Raw genomic sequence first — 13751 nt, forward strand, 5'->3', positions numbered from 1 at the left:
TCTTTCTCCCCAAGCAGATTTGCTGACCAGCTTTTTATAGCTTTGCATTACAAGTATTAAAAAAGTATCATTCTAAGCTGGTACAGAAATAAAAACAGAGCTTGGCAGGGGATGAGGTGAAAGAGATTTCTTATATCTACCTGTAGAGTTAAACTTCCAAAAGCACTTGAATATCTTTGGAGTGTAAGGATGAGACCTTCAAGGTATGTAGATATTTATTTGCCATCAAAAACCACTTAAGCTGATCCAATTTTCTAAAAACATTTCTATCAGTACATTTTCTTTCTTATGCAGATATTTATAAATGAACATGGTTGCTGTACAAGGATGTACAAGGATGCAAAAACTCTGTCACCCCTCCCAGCCTCAGCAGACAAACCAACCCATACAGACAGACAGAGTTGAAGCTCACATGGACTTGAACTTAAAAGGTCCAATTTTCTTCTTCTTCCTTAGACAGTTTTCTTAATTTCTTTCCAAAAAACAAGAGTCAAGAACACAGGATCTGGAGGCTTTAACAGGCAATGGCTGGAAGCAGCTGAGCTCTGCCTGCTGCCAAGTTTTATTATTGTGTTGTGCTTCTCCTCACAACAACCACAACTTCCACAGACACAATATCATCTCCTTTGAAATTAAACACCCATAACCCTGAAAAACACCAAATCCCGTGGCTGTATGCCCTGATGAGCCCTAGGAGAAGAAAAAGACTGTTTTGATGGGACCAGTCCCATTCCAAGAGCATGGGAAGCACACTGGTGAGGGGAAGGAAAGCACCAAGAGCTGAACACAGTCATAGGGAGCTCATAAATCAGTGTGCCAGCAGAAATCCAGAGTACCCAGCAGCAGAGGGACTGCAGACAGCAGAGCACTGACAGGAATGGACCACACACAGCACAGCCACCAAGGAAACGGAGCAGGAGAGAAGCACTCCAGCTTCTCCCCACATCAGCAACCCTCCCACGAGCAGCATCAGCACGGGGGGCAGGCTCCTCCTCAGCCTTGCTGGTGGCCAGAGGTGTTGGGTTAGCAGTGAGCAGCTGCCAGACAGTTCTCATAATCCTGTGGAAAATGCTTCCTGGAGATAGCCCAAAGCTGCTGGAAGGATTCTTCATATGGCAAACACTGGCTGCACTCCCCACCCTCCATTACCGCACTGTAATTCCTGGGCAAACAGCTTTGCTGCAAGAAGTAGGAAAGCTTCCCAGGTCCTGGGCTTGATCTGCAGCACAAACACATCTCCTGAAGTCCCGGAGGCCAGGGCAGCATTCCTCAGAGACAGGAGAGCAGGAGTGAGCATGGGAACACTGGGACAGGGACGTGTATGGCCCAAGAGGATAAAAGCCTCCCTGGGAATCACACATGCTCTGATGTTCCTGCAGATCCCAGCAGTCACTCTTTTGTTTCTTTCTCCAGGAGCAGCATAAATCTTGTGCTGATGATCAGAAGATGCAAATGCACACAGCCATGCTCTCAGCTGGTGGAAACCAGCCCAGCTTTTGGCTGCCAGCTGGGGAAGAGATTATTTGATGGGAGATGCAAACCTAGACAAGAGCATCAAATATTTCCTTCCCTCTGCTAGCTAAAAACAGAGTGCTGACTTGGCATTTGAAGGCAATATCTCAGGAGCTCTTTGGCTGACAGATAACAGATAGACAGCTAAAGTACTGCACAATTAGTGGGTTTATGACACAGAAGATTGATGACAAAGTCCTTCATGTGATCAGTCCGTGTTTACCAGTGACAAAGGAAACAGCAGGTCCTGAGCGTGGAACCCTCCTGCTGGCAGGACAAGGGCCTGGTGGCACATTCCAGATATTTGTGCTGGGAGAACAGAGCAGAGCCAAGCCCTAAAGTCAGAGCACCTGCAGGCTTGGAGGGACTTGCTGACCCCTGCTGCACCACACCTAAAGGGAAGAGCCAAACAACACTGGACTGCTCCTGTGAGCTGGGCTGGCTGCTGCCAGGCCAGGTCAGCTGCAGCTCTGCTGAACCTGCAGCCAGTTTAGGAAAGGCTGTGCCAAGGGACCCAGGGGGAACAGGCAGGAAGGCGGAAAGATGAATTGCTTCCCCTGAAAATCCTAAGTGATATTCCAAGCTCTCACTAAAGGGTTAAATTAGCTGTAATCTCTTCTGGCCTTATTTGCTGCATTCAGACAAGCAGGACAGATAACCTCACCCTTCTGCATTCCAGTTTCCCCCCTGGGCTTCACGTCAGCGAAGGAGCTGAAATTGTCCCATTTTTGGGGGTGTGTACCCAATTTCCTTTACATCTCAGTGTCATCTGTCCCTGCACCTGTGTGAGACATGTTGGCTGTCACCTCTGCTGCTGGGAGTGACGAGTTCTCTGAGGAAAAGGACACTCCCAGCCCTCCGTGGTGACCATCTGTGTCAGAACTTTCTTCCTCCTCCTCCTCATTCTTCTGCACATCTTGGTCACTGTCATCATCATCATTATCATCATCTGTTGCATTGTCCTCAATCACTTCAACCCTTTCTCCAGCCTCGGGGTCCACATCGGTCTTAAACCACACAGCTTTGTAGCCATCATCTGCCACGTGCCTGTCTGTTTTGAGGATTGACTTCACTTCTTTCTCCTGTCCAGCCTCTTCTTCCTTTTTTTCCTCTTCCTCTTCCTGGTAAAAGATGACAGTGGAAGCTATGGAGCCCTTTGGGACACTCTCTGTTTCCTCTGCACTGGAGAAGTGTGAGGCAAGTGCTGGCTGCTCTGGCACAGGAGTCTCTGCCTGGACACTGCTGCTTTCTGATGTCTCATGCTGCTTGGTGCTCACATCTGGCTGTTCATCTTCCTGGTAATATTTGTTCTGGTGACCCTCAGAGATTTCCTTGGAAAGCTACAGGAGGAGAGACACATTGTGACTGTAGGAACAGGAAAAGAAATGGGGAGCAGGAGGGAAGGGCTGACTGCAGTGACTGAGCTCCTGCTCAAGAAAGTTCAGCTTGGTTTGCAGTTAGACCTATTTGAAGCCAGGGAAAGATGCAGATCCCTGGAAGAGACATTTTTGATTGGCTCCATTTCTGGAGATTTCTCAGATAAGCAGGCTCATTCTCCAGGAGGGCTGAGCACCAGCACCACACACGTGGTGGTTTGTATCCAACCCATTCTGCAGTGGCATTTCCCTCACTCAGGGTGAAGGACTTTTGTTACTCACCTGAGCTATGTGCTCTGCTCTCAGGTCTAGGCTCCTGGCAGGCCCAGCCTATGGCACAGACCAAAGCTGGTCAGACAAACTGCACCCTAAACTTGCAGTGACCAACCTGCCAGGAACCTGAGAGGTCCAAAATTAAATAGCTCAGGGGTAGACAAGTGTCTGAGCCCGGGCTTTGGGATCAGATATGAAGGAATTCTCCTCTCCTTTGACTATGGAGGATGAACTGTGGTTTATACCTCAGACAGGGGTTTTTCAGAGACCGCCCCTAATGTGCCATTTTATCCTAGATTTTGTTCTTCATGGAGCTGTGGTGCTCTCCTTACCATGTCTGCTCATCATCCACCACACAGCTCCTGCCTCAGGGGCAGAAGGAACAGCAGCAAACACCACCAAAGTGGTGCTACCTCTGCAGACTTTGTCTTGGGATTGATTCACCACCTTCACACAAATGTGTGGTACTTGGGCAGCCCATCCATACTTCAAAGCTTCCTCAGATCCCACTTTCTAACTCTTAGAAGTTCAGGTACAAACAAGGCACTTACCTTTTTCTTCACCAGGTATGTGAAAGGTTTTCTGTGCCATCTACTGGATTTCCATACTAGCACTCCAAGGAAGACTAAGGCAATTAACAGCAGTGCTGCTAATGTGCCCCCTAAGATAGCCATGTCCTGAGCAGAGTACATCTTGTCAGAGGGGGTTACAGCTGCGAGGAAAACAAAGCAGTGTTACAAAGCCAAAAACTGGCAGGCAGCATTTTCCAACAAAACCCTTCACTGTGGGAGAAGCTCCAATCAATTTTTGAAAGGCAAGGAAGCATCCTGTGCTTCAGAATGTGACAATCATATATCTGGTACCAGAGAAAATCTTTTTTTGCTGTCCTAACAGCAGAGGGCTTCTTTCTTAATTACACACAATATTGTCATTTCCAATAAATCCCATCAAGTGGAAATAGCAGCCATTTACAGGACAGTGACTTTTACCCTATGATTTAACTAAGTTAATAAATACCTGACTGCATCAGGCAAGCTGATGCTACATGGAGTAGTTATTTAGTTCTTTGACTTTCCCAGTTCACCCTTTTACACCAGAATGCAAAAAAGAGGTTTGATTGTACGTCTGTGTGTGAAAATTCAAAACTTCCTTTCATCTGGAACATCCTCTCCAATACAGATGAGCACATCAAAATAAGAAACAAAAAACCAGAATGGGAAATAGGAAAAGCATTAGAAGGTCCCCAGGACAAGAAAACCTTTCTTGCTCTTTTGTTGCTGTAGCAATATTGCCCAGTCTGCTCAGGAGCAGTGTCAGGTGTTTGTACAGAGATTGACACCAGAGTGGAAAGACAGTACCTTTCTCAGCTTTGCTTGCTGGTGGTGGGATTCTTTAAATTTTCCAGTTTCATTGTGTGTGTAAATGACTCTCATTAATGATTAATGAAACAAGGTTTTGTTCTCCTGCTGACCTGTTTATTATAATGGAATTGGAGTATTTCCTCTGCATTTGATTCCACCCTTAGTTTATCATTAACACCTCAGCAAGGGTTTAGGACTTCAGGGAATTTTTGCTGCTTAATCCTGTCTCCTGGGGAGCTGCAGCCCACAGAGAGTCTCAGAGCTGTGTAATTCTGCATATTCAGCAGCACCATTGCTTGGTGTGGCTTAAGCAACAAAGGCACAATTTCAGAGTTGCTCACAAGTGTTGGCGCATGCTTGGAGCATTTGTAACTCTGTGAGCTCACACGTGGACTAGTTTTATGCTGGGCTGTGCCCTGGAATGGGGGTTCAGTGGTTTTTAGCTGTGAAGTAGCACTGCCTTTAGGGAATCCAAATTTACACCCAGGAACTCACTTGTTTTTCCCACCCCACAGTGGTGGTGATCAGAGGGTGAAGTCATAGAACTTCACTCACACATCATTGTGAAGAATCCAGTGGAGTCTGGGCATTGTCTGCCTATCCTGAGATAAAATTTCATTGCTATTGGTTCAGCTTAACTCAGAGCATAAGAAGTTTCATGAACTTCAATCCTAATTTATTTATAAGACCAATGTAAGAGTCATTTCTCAGCAGTATGGAAGTGTGAGCTGATTTCACATTGACAAGGTTAAACAGTAGCCAGAGGGTTATGTATGAAGCCTCATGTCTCCCTTATTACTCATGGGCTGTTTCTCCTGTAAGACCATAAAATTCTGGTGTAAAAGACCCTGACCTGTCCTGACCTGAGTAGAAAAGCCTTGGCTCATGGGCAAGCCTGGCTTTGGGGTGTGCCAGCTGCCCTCTGCTTTGCCTCAGACAGGCAAGAACATTGCAGTTTTCTCTGTGTGTGGCTAAAAAGGAGCAATGATGTACCAAGGTCTCCTTTGCCATGAAAAGACATCCTGGGTTATTTCCCAGCATGAACCAATTTCAGTTTTAGCTTTGAAACAACAACAAGAAAAGACACTCCAATACACAGCACCACTAAAGTCTCAGGAGGCTTTTCAAGGCATCTGGTGACTGCTGTGAGAACGTTGAATGTATTTTCTCTCTTAAAGCCACCACAGAACCTCCTGTAGGGTTGGGGTTGGCCTCAGCCCTGGCCCACAGACTTCAGCAGGTGACTCATCATGGCCAATTTGCCACAGAAATAGAAAAGACTCTCCAGAGTGAAAAACAGACACCCCCCCACCCCAGCCTACCTGTGGCAAGGATGACCTCCACCACAATTATGGTGCTTGCCTCCTGAAGGCTCAACACATCTTTTCCAACAGCCTATGGGAATATGGGAAAGAGATGGCTTAGGGACTTCCAGATCTCCAGCTCACTCTCAAGGTCTGTGGGGGGCCCTTGTACCTTGTCCCTGTTGTCACCACAGCTGTTCACTGTGGCTGGACAGCCTGGTCACAGGGGAACAAGAGCTCTGAGGATTCCCTGCCCTGGGAGTGGATGAGCTGAACCAGGTCCCTGCTCTGTGTTCAGCTCCAGCATGGTGCAGAGCACAGGTTCTGAGGCAGTGTGGGGCAGAAGCAGCAGGTGCTGGCACCTCTGTGTGCCTGCCTGTGAAACCTGGCAATGCTGGGGCCAGGCTGGTTCAGACAGCCCCACAGGACATGGCACAGTGCCAGGCAAGCCTTAGGCAGGCATGTGGACAAAGGGAACATCCAGCTTCTTACAAGTCTAGAGTTATTGACTGCTTCTTTAACTCAAGCAAAAAGGAGGATTTGGATTCCTCCTTTCCACACACCCCTGGTAAAATACCCAAGAAAGGTGCCCTACCTGGATGGTCACAGTTCCTGGGGACTCCAGCACCTTGTTGGTCAGGATGAGCCCATCCTTGGTTGCGATGAAATCGGTGCTGTTTTTGAGATAGTACTCAATGTTGGGGTTGACTTTCTGAAAGGCCAGAGAGAGAGTGGGTGATCAAACCACACTGTTCTTCACATGCATCTTCCCAACAACCCCTTGGCAGGATCTGTCCAAAACACCTGAGGTACGACCAGATGTGGAGAGTAACAAATAAAGCTGGGCTGAGCAGGTGAGAAAGGCTGAACTCAACTGCATTCACCCTGTCGCTCAGAGGCCAAGAACATATCACAAAAACATTTAAAAAAGTAAAAATCCCAAGTCTTAATCCAGTTTGTGCTGGCAATTTTAGTACTTGCCCAAGCAAATGATGTGTGTGGGACTGGCTTTGGAAGAGGGGAGTCCAGCAGCTTCTCCCCATGACATTACACCATAAGTGATTCTGGTATCTGTGCAATTTCCAAGGGAATATAACATGGAACACTAGAGGACAACATGTGTTTGCCTCTCCACTCCTCCCCCACTAGTGTTTCCTGATCCTGCTTTAAGCCTGAAGCAGTGAGACAGAGCACAGAGCAGTTTCTTACATCAGGGAAATCCTGATCCATTGCTGTTATCACCAGGGGGGTGGAAGGATCTCCAGCTTGGTAGACGAAGCTTCTCTGGGGCAGCCCAACAAACACTGTCCCGTTGTAGACCCCCTTCTCAAAGTAGGGTGGAAAGTTGCTTTTAGTGATGACCTTGATCTCTACAGTGGCTACAGAGTATTTCCTTACATTGCTGACCTGGGTGGCCTGGAGAGGAAGAGAGAGAGATGCCAGACTTCTGCTCCTGATGAGACATGAAAGGACAGGCTCAATCTGAAGCTTTCATCAAATCAGCAGAATGTGCCCAGGGTGAATTTCATTTGCTGTCTCCACCCACACCTGAGGGGAAACTCTCAACTGCTGCAGGAGCTTTGCTTGTGGGTTGGTGCAGGACCAACCCACAGGTCAAACACTGGGCCCTTCAAAAGAAAGGGAGTAACTGAGTTATTTTTGAGGTCACTGACTCCTGTCACAGCCAGGCTGCTGCTTCCTGGAAATCCAGCTGTGCTGGGTGGGTGGCTGTAATGTCATCACTTACCATAACTTGCAACAGAAAGGTATCTGGGGAAGTCACTATTTTGTTCATGGTTAGATTCCCTGTGTCTGCATCCACTGAGAACACATTGTTTGTATTCCCTAGAGAAAATGCAAAGACAATTCAACCATCAGATTCCTTCATAAAGTGACCTGGAGCTCACAGACTCATTCTTCCACATCTTAGTGAAAATATCCTCAAGGAATTTTCCTTGGGTAAATACCATTTACCCAAGTTAAAATGCTGCTTTCCTTACCTGCCTGGCTGCTCCAAAGACTGGGAGTGATGGCCAGGCATGTAGAGGGACACATTAGATATGTGTGAATCCAATTAAATGAGGCAAGACAACAAAGCTTTGCTTTTCCAGTAGCTAGGCCCACAGACTGTCAGTCTAAAGTATAATAAATGCCCAGAGCCTCTGATGGAATTTGAGGACTGAAAATCTCCATCCAGTTCCCAGTCTGCTCTGGGAATGCTTATTTCTCTCTACTGGTTACAAAGGGAATGTAGACACAAACCTTGTATTTATGTACAGGTAGAAATCAGATTCCTACATCTGTGTGGGAATAATAAAAATACCTATGCTGGATACATGTTGTAAGATAAGCAGAATTTTTAGTTCTGTTCCTCACTCTGAGACACTGTGGGTTCTCTGTTGACAGGCATCTGAGTCACTGACTGTGGGGAGTGAGGCCACACTCCATCCAAGTGCCAGTGGAATTTAATGTTTTTTAATACATTTGGCATCAGGAGGATGTTCACAACTGTGCTGGCATGAGGCATAATAGGTAAAGGGAGAGGAACTTCACTTGACCAATATGACCTTTGCCTTGATCCTTTTGGAATCAAGACTAAAACAGAGCAGATGAGAAAGTTACAATGTGTTGGGGAATAAAAACATAATTCTGGGCAATGAATAGAGATTAGGCTGATAATGGGGGAATTTTAGGTACAGCTCAAAGACTGCATGAAATTAGCATGACCAGATTGACAAAATCACAGCTAAAAGTTTAAACATAAAACATGTCACATCTCACAAAAAACCAAAATCTTTTTGAAACTGATTTCATTGAGATTGTTTTGTGGGACTGCAATTATTTTTTTTCTTCCTCTCTGTACGGTCTGTTTCTTCTACTTAATCAACAGCATTCTGTGGCTCTAGTTATATTTGTGTGGCAGAAACAGAGGGGTAAATCCCAGGCCCTCTCTCTTGGCAGGTACCACAGGAGACAAGAGCAATGTTCCTTGTGGAAGGTGACAAGGTCTACTCACCCCCAACAATCCTGTACACGATCCTGTCATTGATGGTGTAGTCAGGGTCGACAGCATAGATGGGTCCTGGCTCCAGGAGGAGCGGGTCTGTCTGCAACAGCAAGGCAAACAATCACACACCACAAGGACCAGATCAGCAACTGCAGCTCTCCCAGCCCAGGGCAGATCCCATGGCTCTGCCTGGACAGAATGGGATTTATTGCTGGGAGGTGTCTGTGACAGGGTGAAGGTGAGACAGCCTTGCGCTGGTGTTCCAGCTCTTGCCTCTCCTGTGATGTGCTGTAGGAGCAGAGACAAGCAGTGCTGCTTGGGGTGGGGGATGACAAAGGCTCCCTGTTCTGCTGAATCATCTGCATTATACTGGAGACCAGCACAAGTTCATGGAAATGGCTCAGTGCTTCCCACTGGGAACAGCCCAGGGGCACTGTCTGAGCCCTCCTGCTCACCGACATCTCGGAGATGTTGACCCTGCCGGAGTAGGGGCTGCTGATGCAGACGCTGGTGTCATTGTAGAGCTGGGTGCAGGGCAGGAACCAGGGTGCCCGGGTGTCACTCTGCTTGATGGTGATGGTTATTGTTGCAGTGGCCGTGTTGGCCGGCTCAGGGCTGGTCACAGGCCTGTCCTGCCCCCAGGCAAAGCACACTCATGAGACACAAGTTTCACTGCCAAAACAAGGACCCATCTGCCAAAAGCGGTGGACTGGGGCCCTTTAGCCATTGTCACTCCATTCTGTTTAATTAGAAATTCATGTGAGAGTAGCTAAAGCAGTAAGTTATCTTGTTCTGCTGACAAAAGTGGGCTGACTGCAGGTCTGTCACTAGAATTATGGAGAGGGAAAGGCTGCTCCAAATGCACCCCCCTCCAGTCTCCACCCTCCCTCCTGTTATCCCAGAGATGTCCCATCCAGACTCATCCTTCAGATAAGAGGGACCATGCAAACGAGGCATTCTGTTCTTCCCAAACCACTTACCCTTGCATACAAGAGCAACGTTGTTGAATTAAATTTGTCATAGTCCAATGCTGTTTGTAAATAAATTTCCGGGTTATTAACTCCTCTTATGGCAAAATAACCGTCTGTGTTCTGGCAAGGGAAAAAGAAAAATCCTATAGCAGACTCAATTACAGGCACATTCCAAATCCTGCTCATTGTTATCTTTGTCATCCTAACTGGACCTTTAATCCTGGGAACCTGGATGAGGAGCACTGTAGGAATGTCTGATCTACTTAATTTTTGGCACTGCACACTGGAGTTGCCTAGCTTGTCAGAAAGTTTTGTTCTTGTGAATTTCCTCTCACAGAACACCTGCTTTGACTGCCCACCTGCTCAGCAGCTTCTGAATTAAATCTATCACCTCATTTATTTCCTATATTTAGCAAGTTGCCTACAATCCTTGGTTTTGGGTCCCTAATAGCCAACAATCTCACTTCCATGCACAAAAAAGGTCAAAGATGGCTCAGCCTTTGAGAGCTGGCAGGATCACCTGCCTTAGCCTAATACAGCTGGACTGAAAGAAACTGTAAAGCTGAGTTGAAGTATCATGTGTTGCATTTTACTCTATAACCTTCTGCATTTGCTTTGGTTCTCCTTTAATCTTATGCCTCTGAATTTCTAAATCCCTCTGAATTTACACCAATGTGAATGCAAAGTCTGATCCCAGAGCTGAAAAACTGGTGGTTTCTGTTCACAGAAACTTAAATTCCTGGGGATATAGAGGTAACAGAGGCACTGTCTGCTCTCTCCACAACACTTTTCAAAGATGCAAACATACATTTGGTTTTTCTCTTGAATTTCCTTTTGATTTTAGTTTACAGCCAGCCCTTGCACTCTAGGCTGGCATTGGTTTAACTGTGTGCACAATGCATTTCCTGTGCTGCTGTTAGCAGCTAGGGCAAGGACTGCTTTCCCCATCAGACTCAGTGCAATTCTGAGCTCCCTGAGGTACAAAGGTCTCCTGATATGTTTACAGATCATGCCAACAAGACTTCCCTCAATCATTACAGCTCTGAACATTATAGATGAAAGTTTAATCTGTACAGTGCATTAGAAGTGTGAGCCATAAGAGAATTCAATACCTGCCAAATTGATGGCTCTGTTCTGCTAAGCAAATCAATGTTTGAGTTTTGTAAAGGTTGAGTGAGTTAAATGTAGTGATCTTCTCCTCAAAGCTGGGGCTCTTCTTCAGAGCTACTGTTTGTCCCCAGAGCTGCTCACCTGCACTGTAGTGGTGAGTTCATAGTAGATGGTGTCCAGGTCAGCATCGGTAGCAGTTACTTCTTCACAGGCTACAATGACTGTGTCCACTTCTGTATCCTGAAAAAAACACATTGTTGTAGTTATTGTCTGTGTGAAATGGATTGAAGTCCTCTCCCTGCTGACCCTTCCTCAGTCCCACAGCACTCAGTGAGCAGTGCCCTCTTCCCTTCCCAAAACCCCTTACCTCTGGGATTTGCCTGGTGATGTTTGGCTGTGGAAACACGGGGGGGTTATCGTTCTTGTTCAGAATGGTGACTAGGATTTGCAAGGAATCGCTCTGCAGAATGGGCAAATCAAAGAATCAAAGACAAAAATAGACTATTGGGGCTGATCCTGCTTTGCACAGTGACCAGAGGGGATGGTGTAAGGATGGGGGCCAGATGGGGCTGGGGTTTGCAGCCAGCCCATGTCCTGGGCAGGACTGTGGGCTTGCTGCCACCTCCTCCCCACTGGCAGAGCCTTGGCACTCTCTGTGGCACTGAGAACAGTGCGTCTGTCCACAAGAGAAGGACATCTGCCCATCCCAGTGTGAGGATTAGAAAGAGCAGAGGGAAGCAGGTGCTGCCTGCAATGCCTTGTCGCAGGGCTCAGCCATGGGAGAGCACTCACCTGGCCAGCAGGGTCCTTGCAGGTCAGGGACAGCAGCAGTATGGGGTCTTCCTGCATGAAAAACAAACCCCCTCACTGTAGAAACAGCCCAAGAGTACAGCCTCTGGCTAAATTAGTCAAATTCATGCTTTGCTGAATCAGAAATGCTGCTGGGTTTATCTTATTTTCAGGTCTTATCTAACTTTTCCTTTCTTTCCTTAATGCTGGGATCTTGTTTTCTTGTTTATGATGATATCAAAGCAGCCCCATCTGGCAGGCACTCTCCCTTCAATTCCTGTAAGATGTTAGCAGAGCTAATCTACCATTCTCTCTCACCTCAGGTGAATTCAAACAGATTTCTTTTAAAATTGAATAAATCAGAAACATTCCATGCAGCAAGTACGGTGACACCTGTGGGGTGTTAACTCAGGTTGTTGCTCTTCACTCCAGTAAAAGTGGGTTTTTATATTGAAAGGGAACTTAAGGATGCCTGTGGCTGTATACAGAGCACTCCAGGGAGCTAAAATAAGGTAGCAGCCACCTAAGTGAACACAATGACCTTTTATACTGCCTTTCTGCTTCACACAAGATGACAGAATCCCAGAATGATTTGGGTTGGAAAGGGCCTTAAAGCTCATCTCATTCCAACCCCCTGCCATGGGCAGGGACACCTTTCACTAGCCCAGGCTGCTCCAAGCCCCATCCAGCCTGGCCTCAGACACTTCCAGGGATGGAACAGCCACAGCTTCTCTGGGAAACATGTGCCAGGTCCTCAACACCCTTACAGTGAAGAATTTCTTCCCAGTATCCCATCTAACCCTGCCCTCTGGCAGTTTGAAGTCAGTCCCCTTTATCCTGTCATTCCAGGCCCTTTAAAATGGTCTCTCTCCATCTTTTTTGTAAGCTCCCAAATTCACACAACTGAAATAACTTATTTCCTCTAGAAACAGGTCAAGAATCCCTGGAAACCCAAGACTCCAGATTGAAACTCATTGCACCCCATCCTTACAGCCAGCCAGCTGAAGGTTTACCTCATAGTCCACACACTTTGTCAGCTGCAGCTCGGAGCCCTCAATGGTGAAGAATTGGCCATCGGGGTAACTGGGATCAATTGTTAGGGTGTACCCTGGCTGCACATGGATGGTAGCCACCACAAGAGGACACTCATTTTCAGGGACACTTGGGTTGTTGTTACTGACAGAACATCCTGGAAAAACATATAAATAAGATGCAAAATTGCCCAAGGATTCACATTGTGAAGGAGGTGGGTGAGAGCTGTGGTCACAAGCTGTAGAGCAAAGGGGTCTTGGAGCACAGCAACCTCCCACCTGTAACAGGGCCACCCCCTCCCATGGGAGACATTCCTCAAAGACATGGACTCTGTGAAAGAGCTTACCTGGTACCTGTGCCGAAATCTGTGCCAAGAGGGGCAGCAGGAAGAGTGCAGACATGAGAAGCCAGTGAGGAATAGCCATGGTGAGCTGCCAGTTGCTGAAAAATCCCTTTTTCCAACTAAGCTGATCTCCCTGTTCTGCCCTGTGCCCTGTTTGCGTTCACCACTTTATGGCACCAAGAAACACCAGCTGGCTGTGGATTGCTGTGGTTCAACCTTTGCCTCTTTGCCCCATTGGATGACTTATTGAAGGATTTACCAGTCATGGAACACGATGACACATAAATCCTTGCTGCTTCTTTTTTCTCTGGATCTTTCCTATCCTAAACTCCCTGTGGCAACAAGGATATATTTGAAGCAGTTCAGAACTCAGAGCCAAGCCCTTGCCCAGCTGAGCATGCAGGACAAGGGCTGGTACTTGGGAAACTGCCTGTTTACTCCAGTCTCTCCCATGGGAAAGGGGGAAAATTTGGTTTCTTGTGGGGTCTATATCCCACAAGGTTAGCAAGTGGATCCCAGCAGTGACAAGGCTCACCTGCAGCCCACAGAATGACCAGCAACTTTGTAGGGAAAACAGATCTCCATTTACTGGTGGCTGCTCCTTCTAGAGATGCTTCCCAGAATCTCCTTCCAGGACATTTCACACCAGGAGATCTTCAACTATTTGAACCTC

General features: G+C 47.0%; 1 protein-coding gene across 1 annotated transcript; it reads right to left on the minus strand.

Moving 5' to 3' along the window:
• Nucleotides 1-334: 334 nt before the first annotated feature.
• On the minus strand, nucleotides 335-13705 carry CDHR5 (cadherin related family member 5). Its single transcript, XM_054635811.2, has 14 exons — nucleotides 13082-13705; nucleotides 12717-12892; nucleotides 11707-11757; nucleotides 11282-11374; nucleotides 11056-11154; nucleotides 9814-9924; nucleotides 9289-9465; nucleotides 8843-8933; nucleotides 7574-7671; nucleotides 7036-7242; nucleotides 6422-6538; nucleotides 5845-5917; nucleotides 3713-3873; nucleotides 335-2852 (listed from the first exon to the last, which is right to left on the minus strand). Exons 1-14 carry the CDS (start codon nucleotides 13158-13160, stop codon nucleotides 2265-2267), a joined length of 2121 nt encoding a protein of 706 aa, XP_054491786.2. The 5' UTR covers nucleotides 13161-13705; the 3' UTR covers nucleotides 335-2264.
• Between the last annotated feature and the right edge of the window lie 46 nt (nucleotides 13706-13751).

Source organism: Agelaius phoeniceus, chromosome 6 (assembly GCF_051311805.1).
Source record: "Agelaius phoeniceus isolate bAgePho1 chromosome 6, bAgePho1.hap1, whole genome shotgun sequence".
Lineage (NCBI taxonomy): Eukaryota > Metazoa > Chordata > Aves > Passeriformes > Icteridae > Agelaius > Agelaius phoeniceus.

Coding starts and splice junctions, on each gene's coding strand:
- CDHR5 (XM_054635811.2), bottom strand. CDS start 13,160: ATGGCTATTCCTCACTGGCTTCTCATGTCTGCACTCTTCCTGCTGCCC. Junction 7,243..7,573: donor CCTTTCTGTTGCAAGTTATG/GTAAGTGATGAC, acceptor CTTCCTCTCCAG/GCCACCCAGGTCAGCAATGT. Junction 6,539..7,035: donor TGGATCAGGATTTCCCTGAT/GTAAGAAACTGC, acceptor CTGGCCTTTCAG/AAAGTCAACCCCAACATTGA.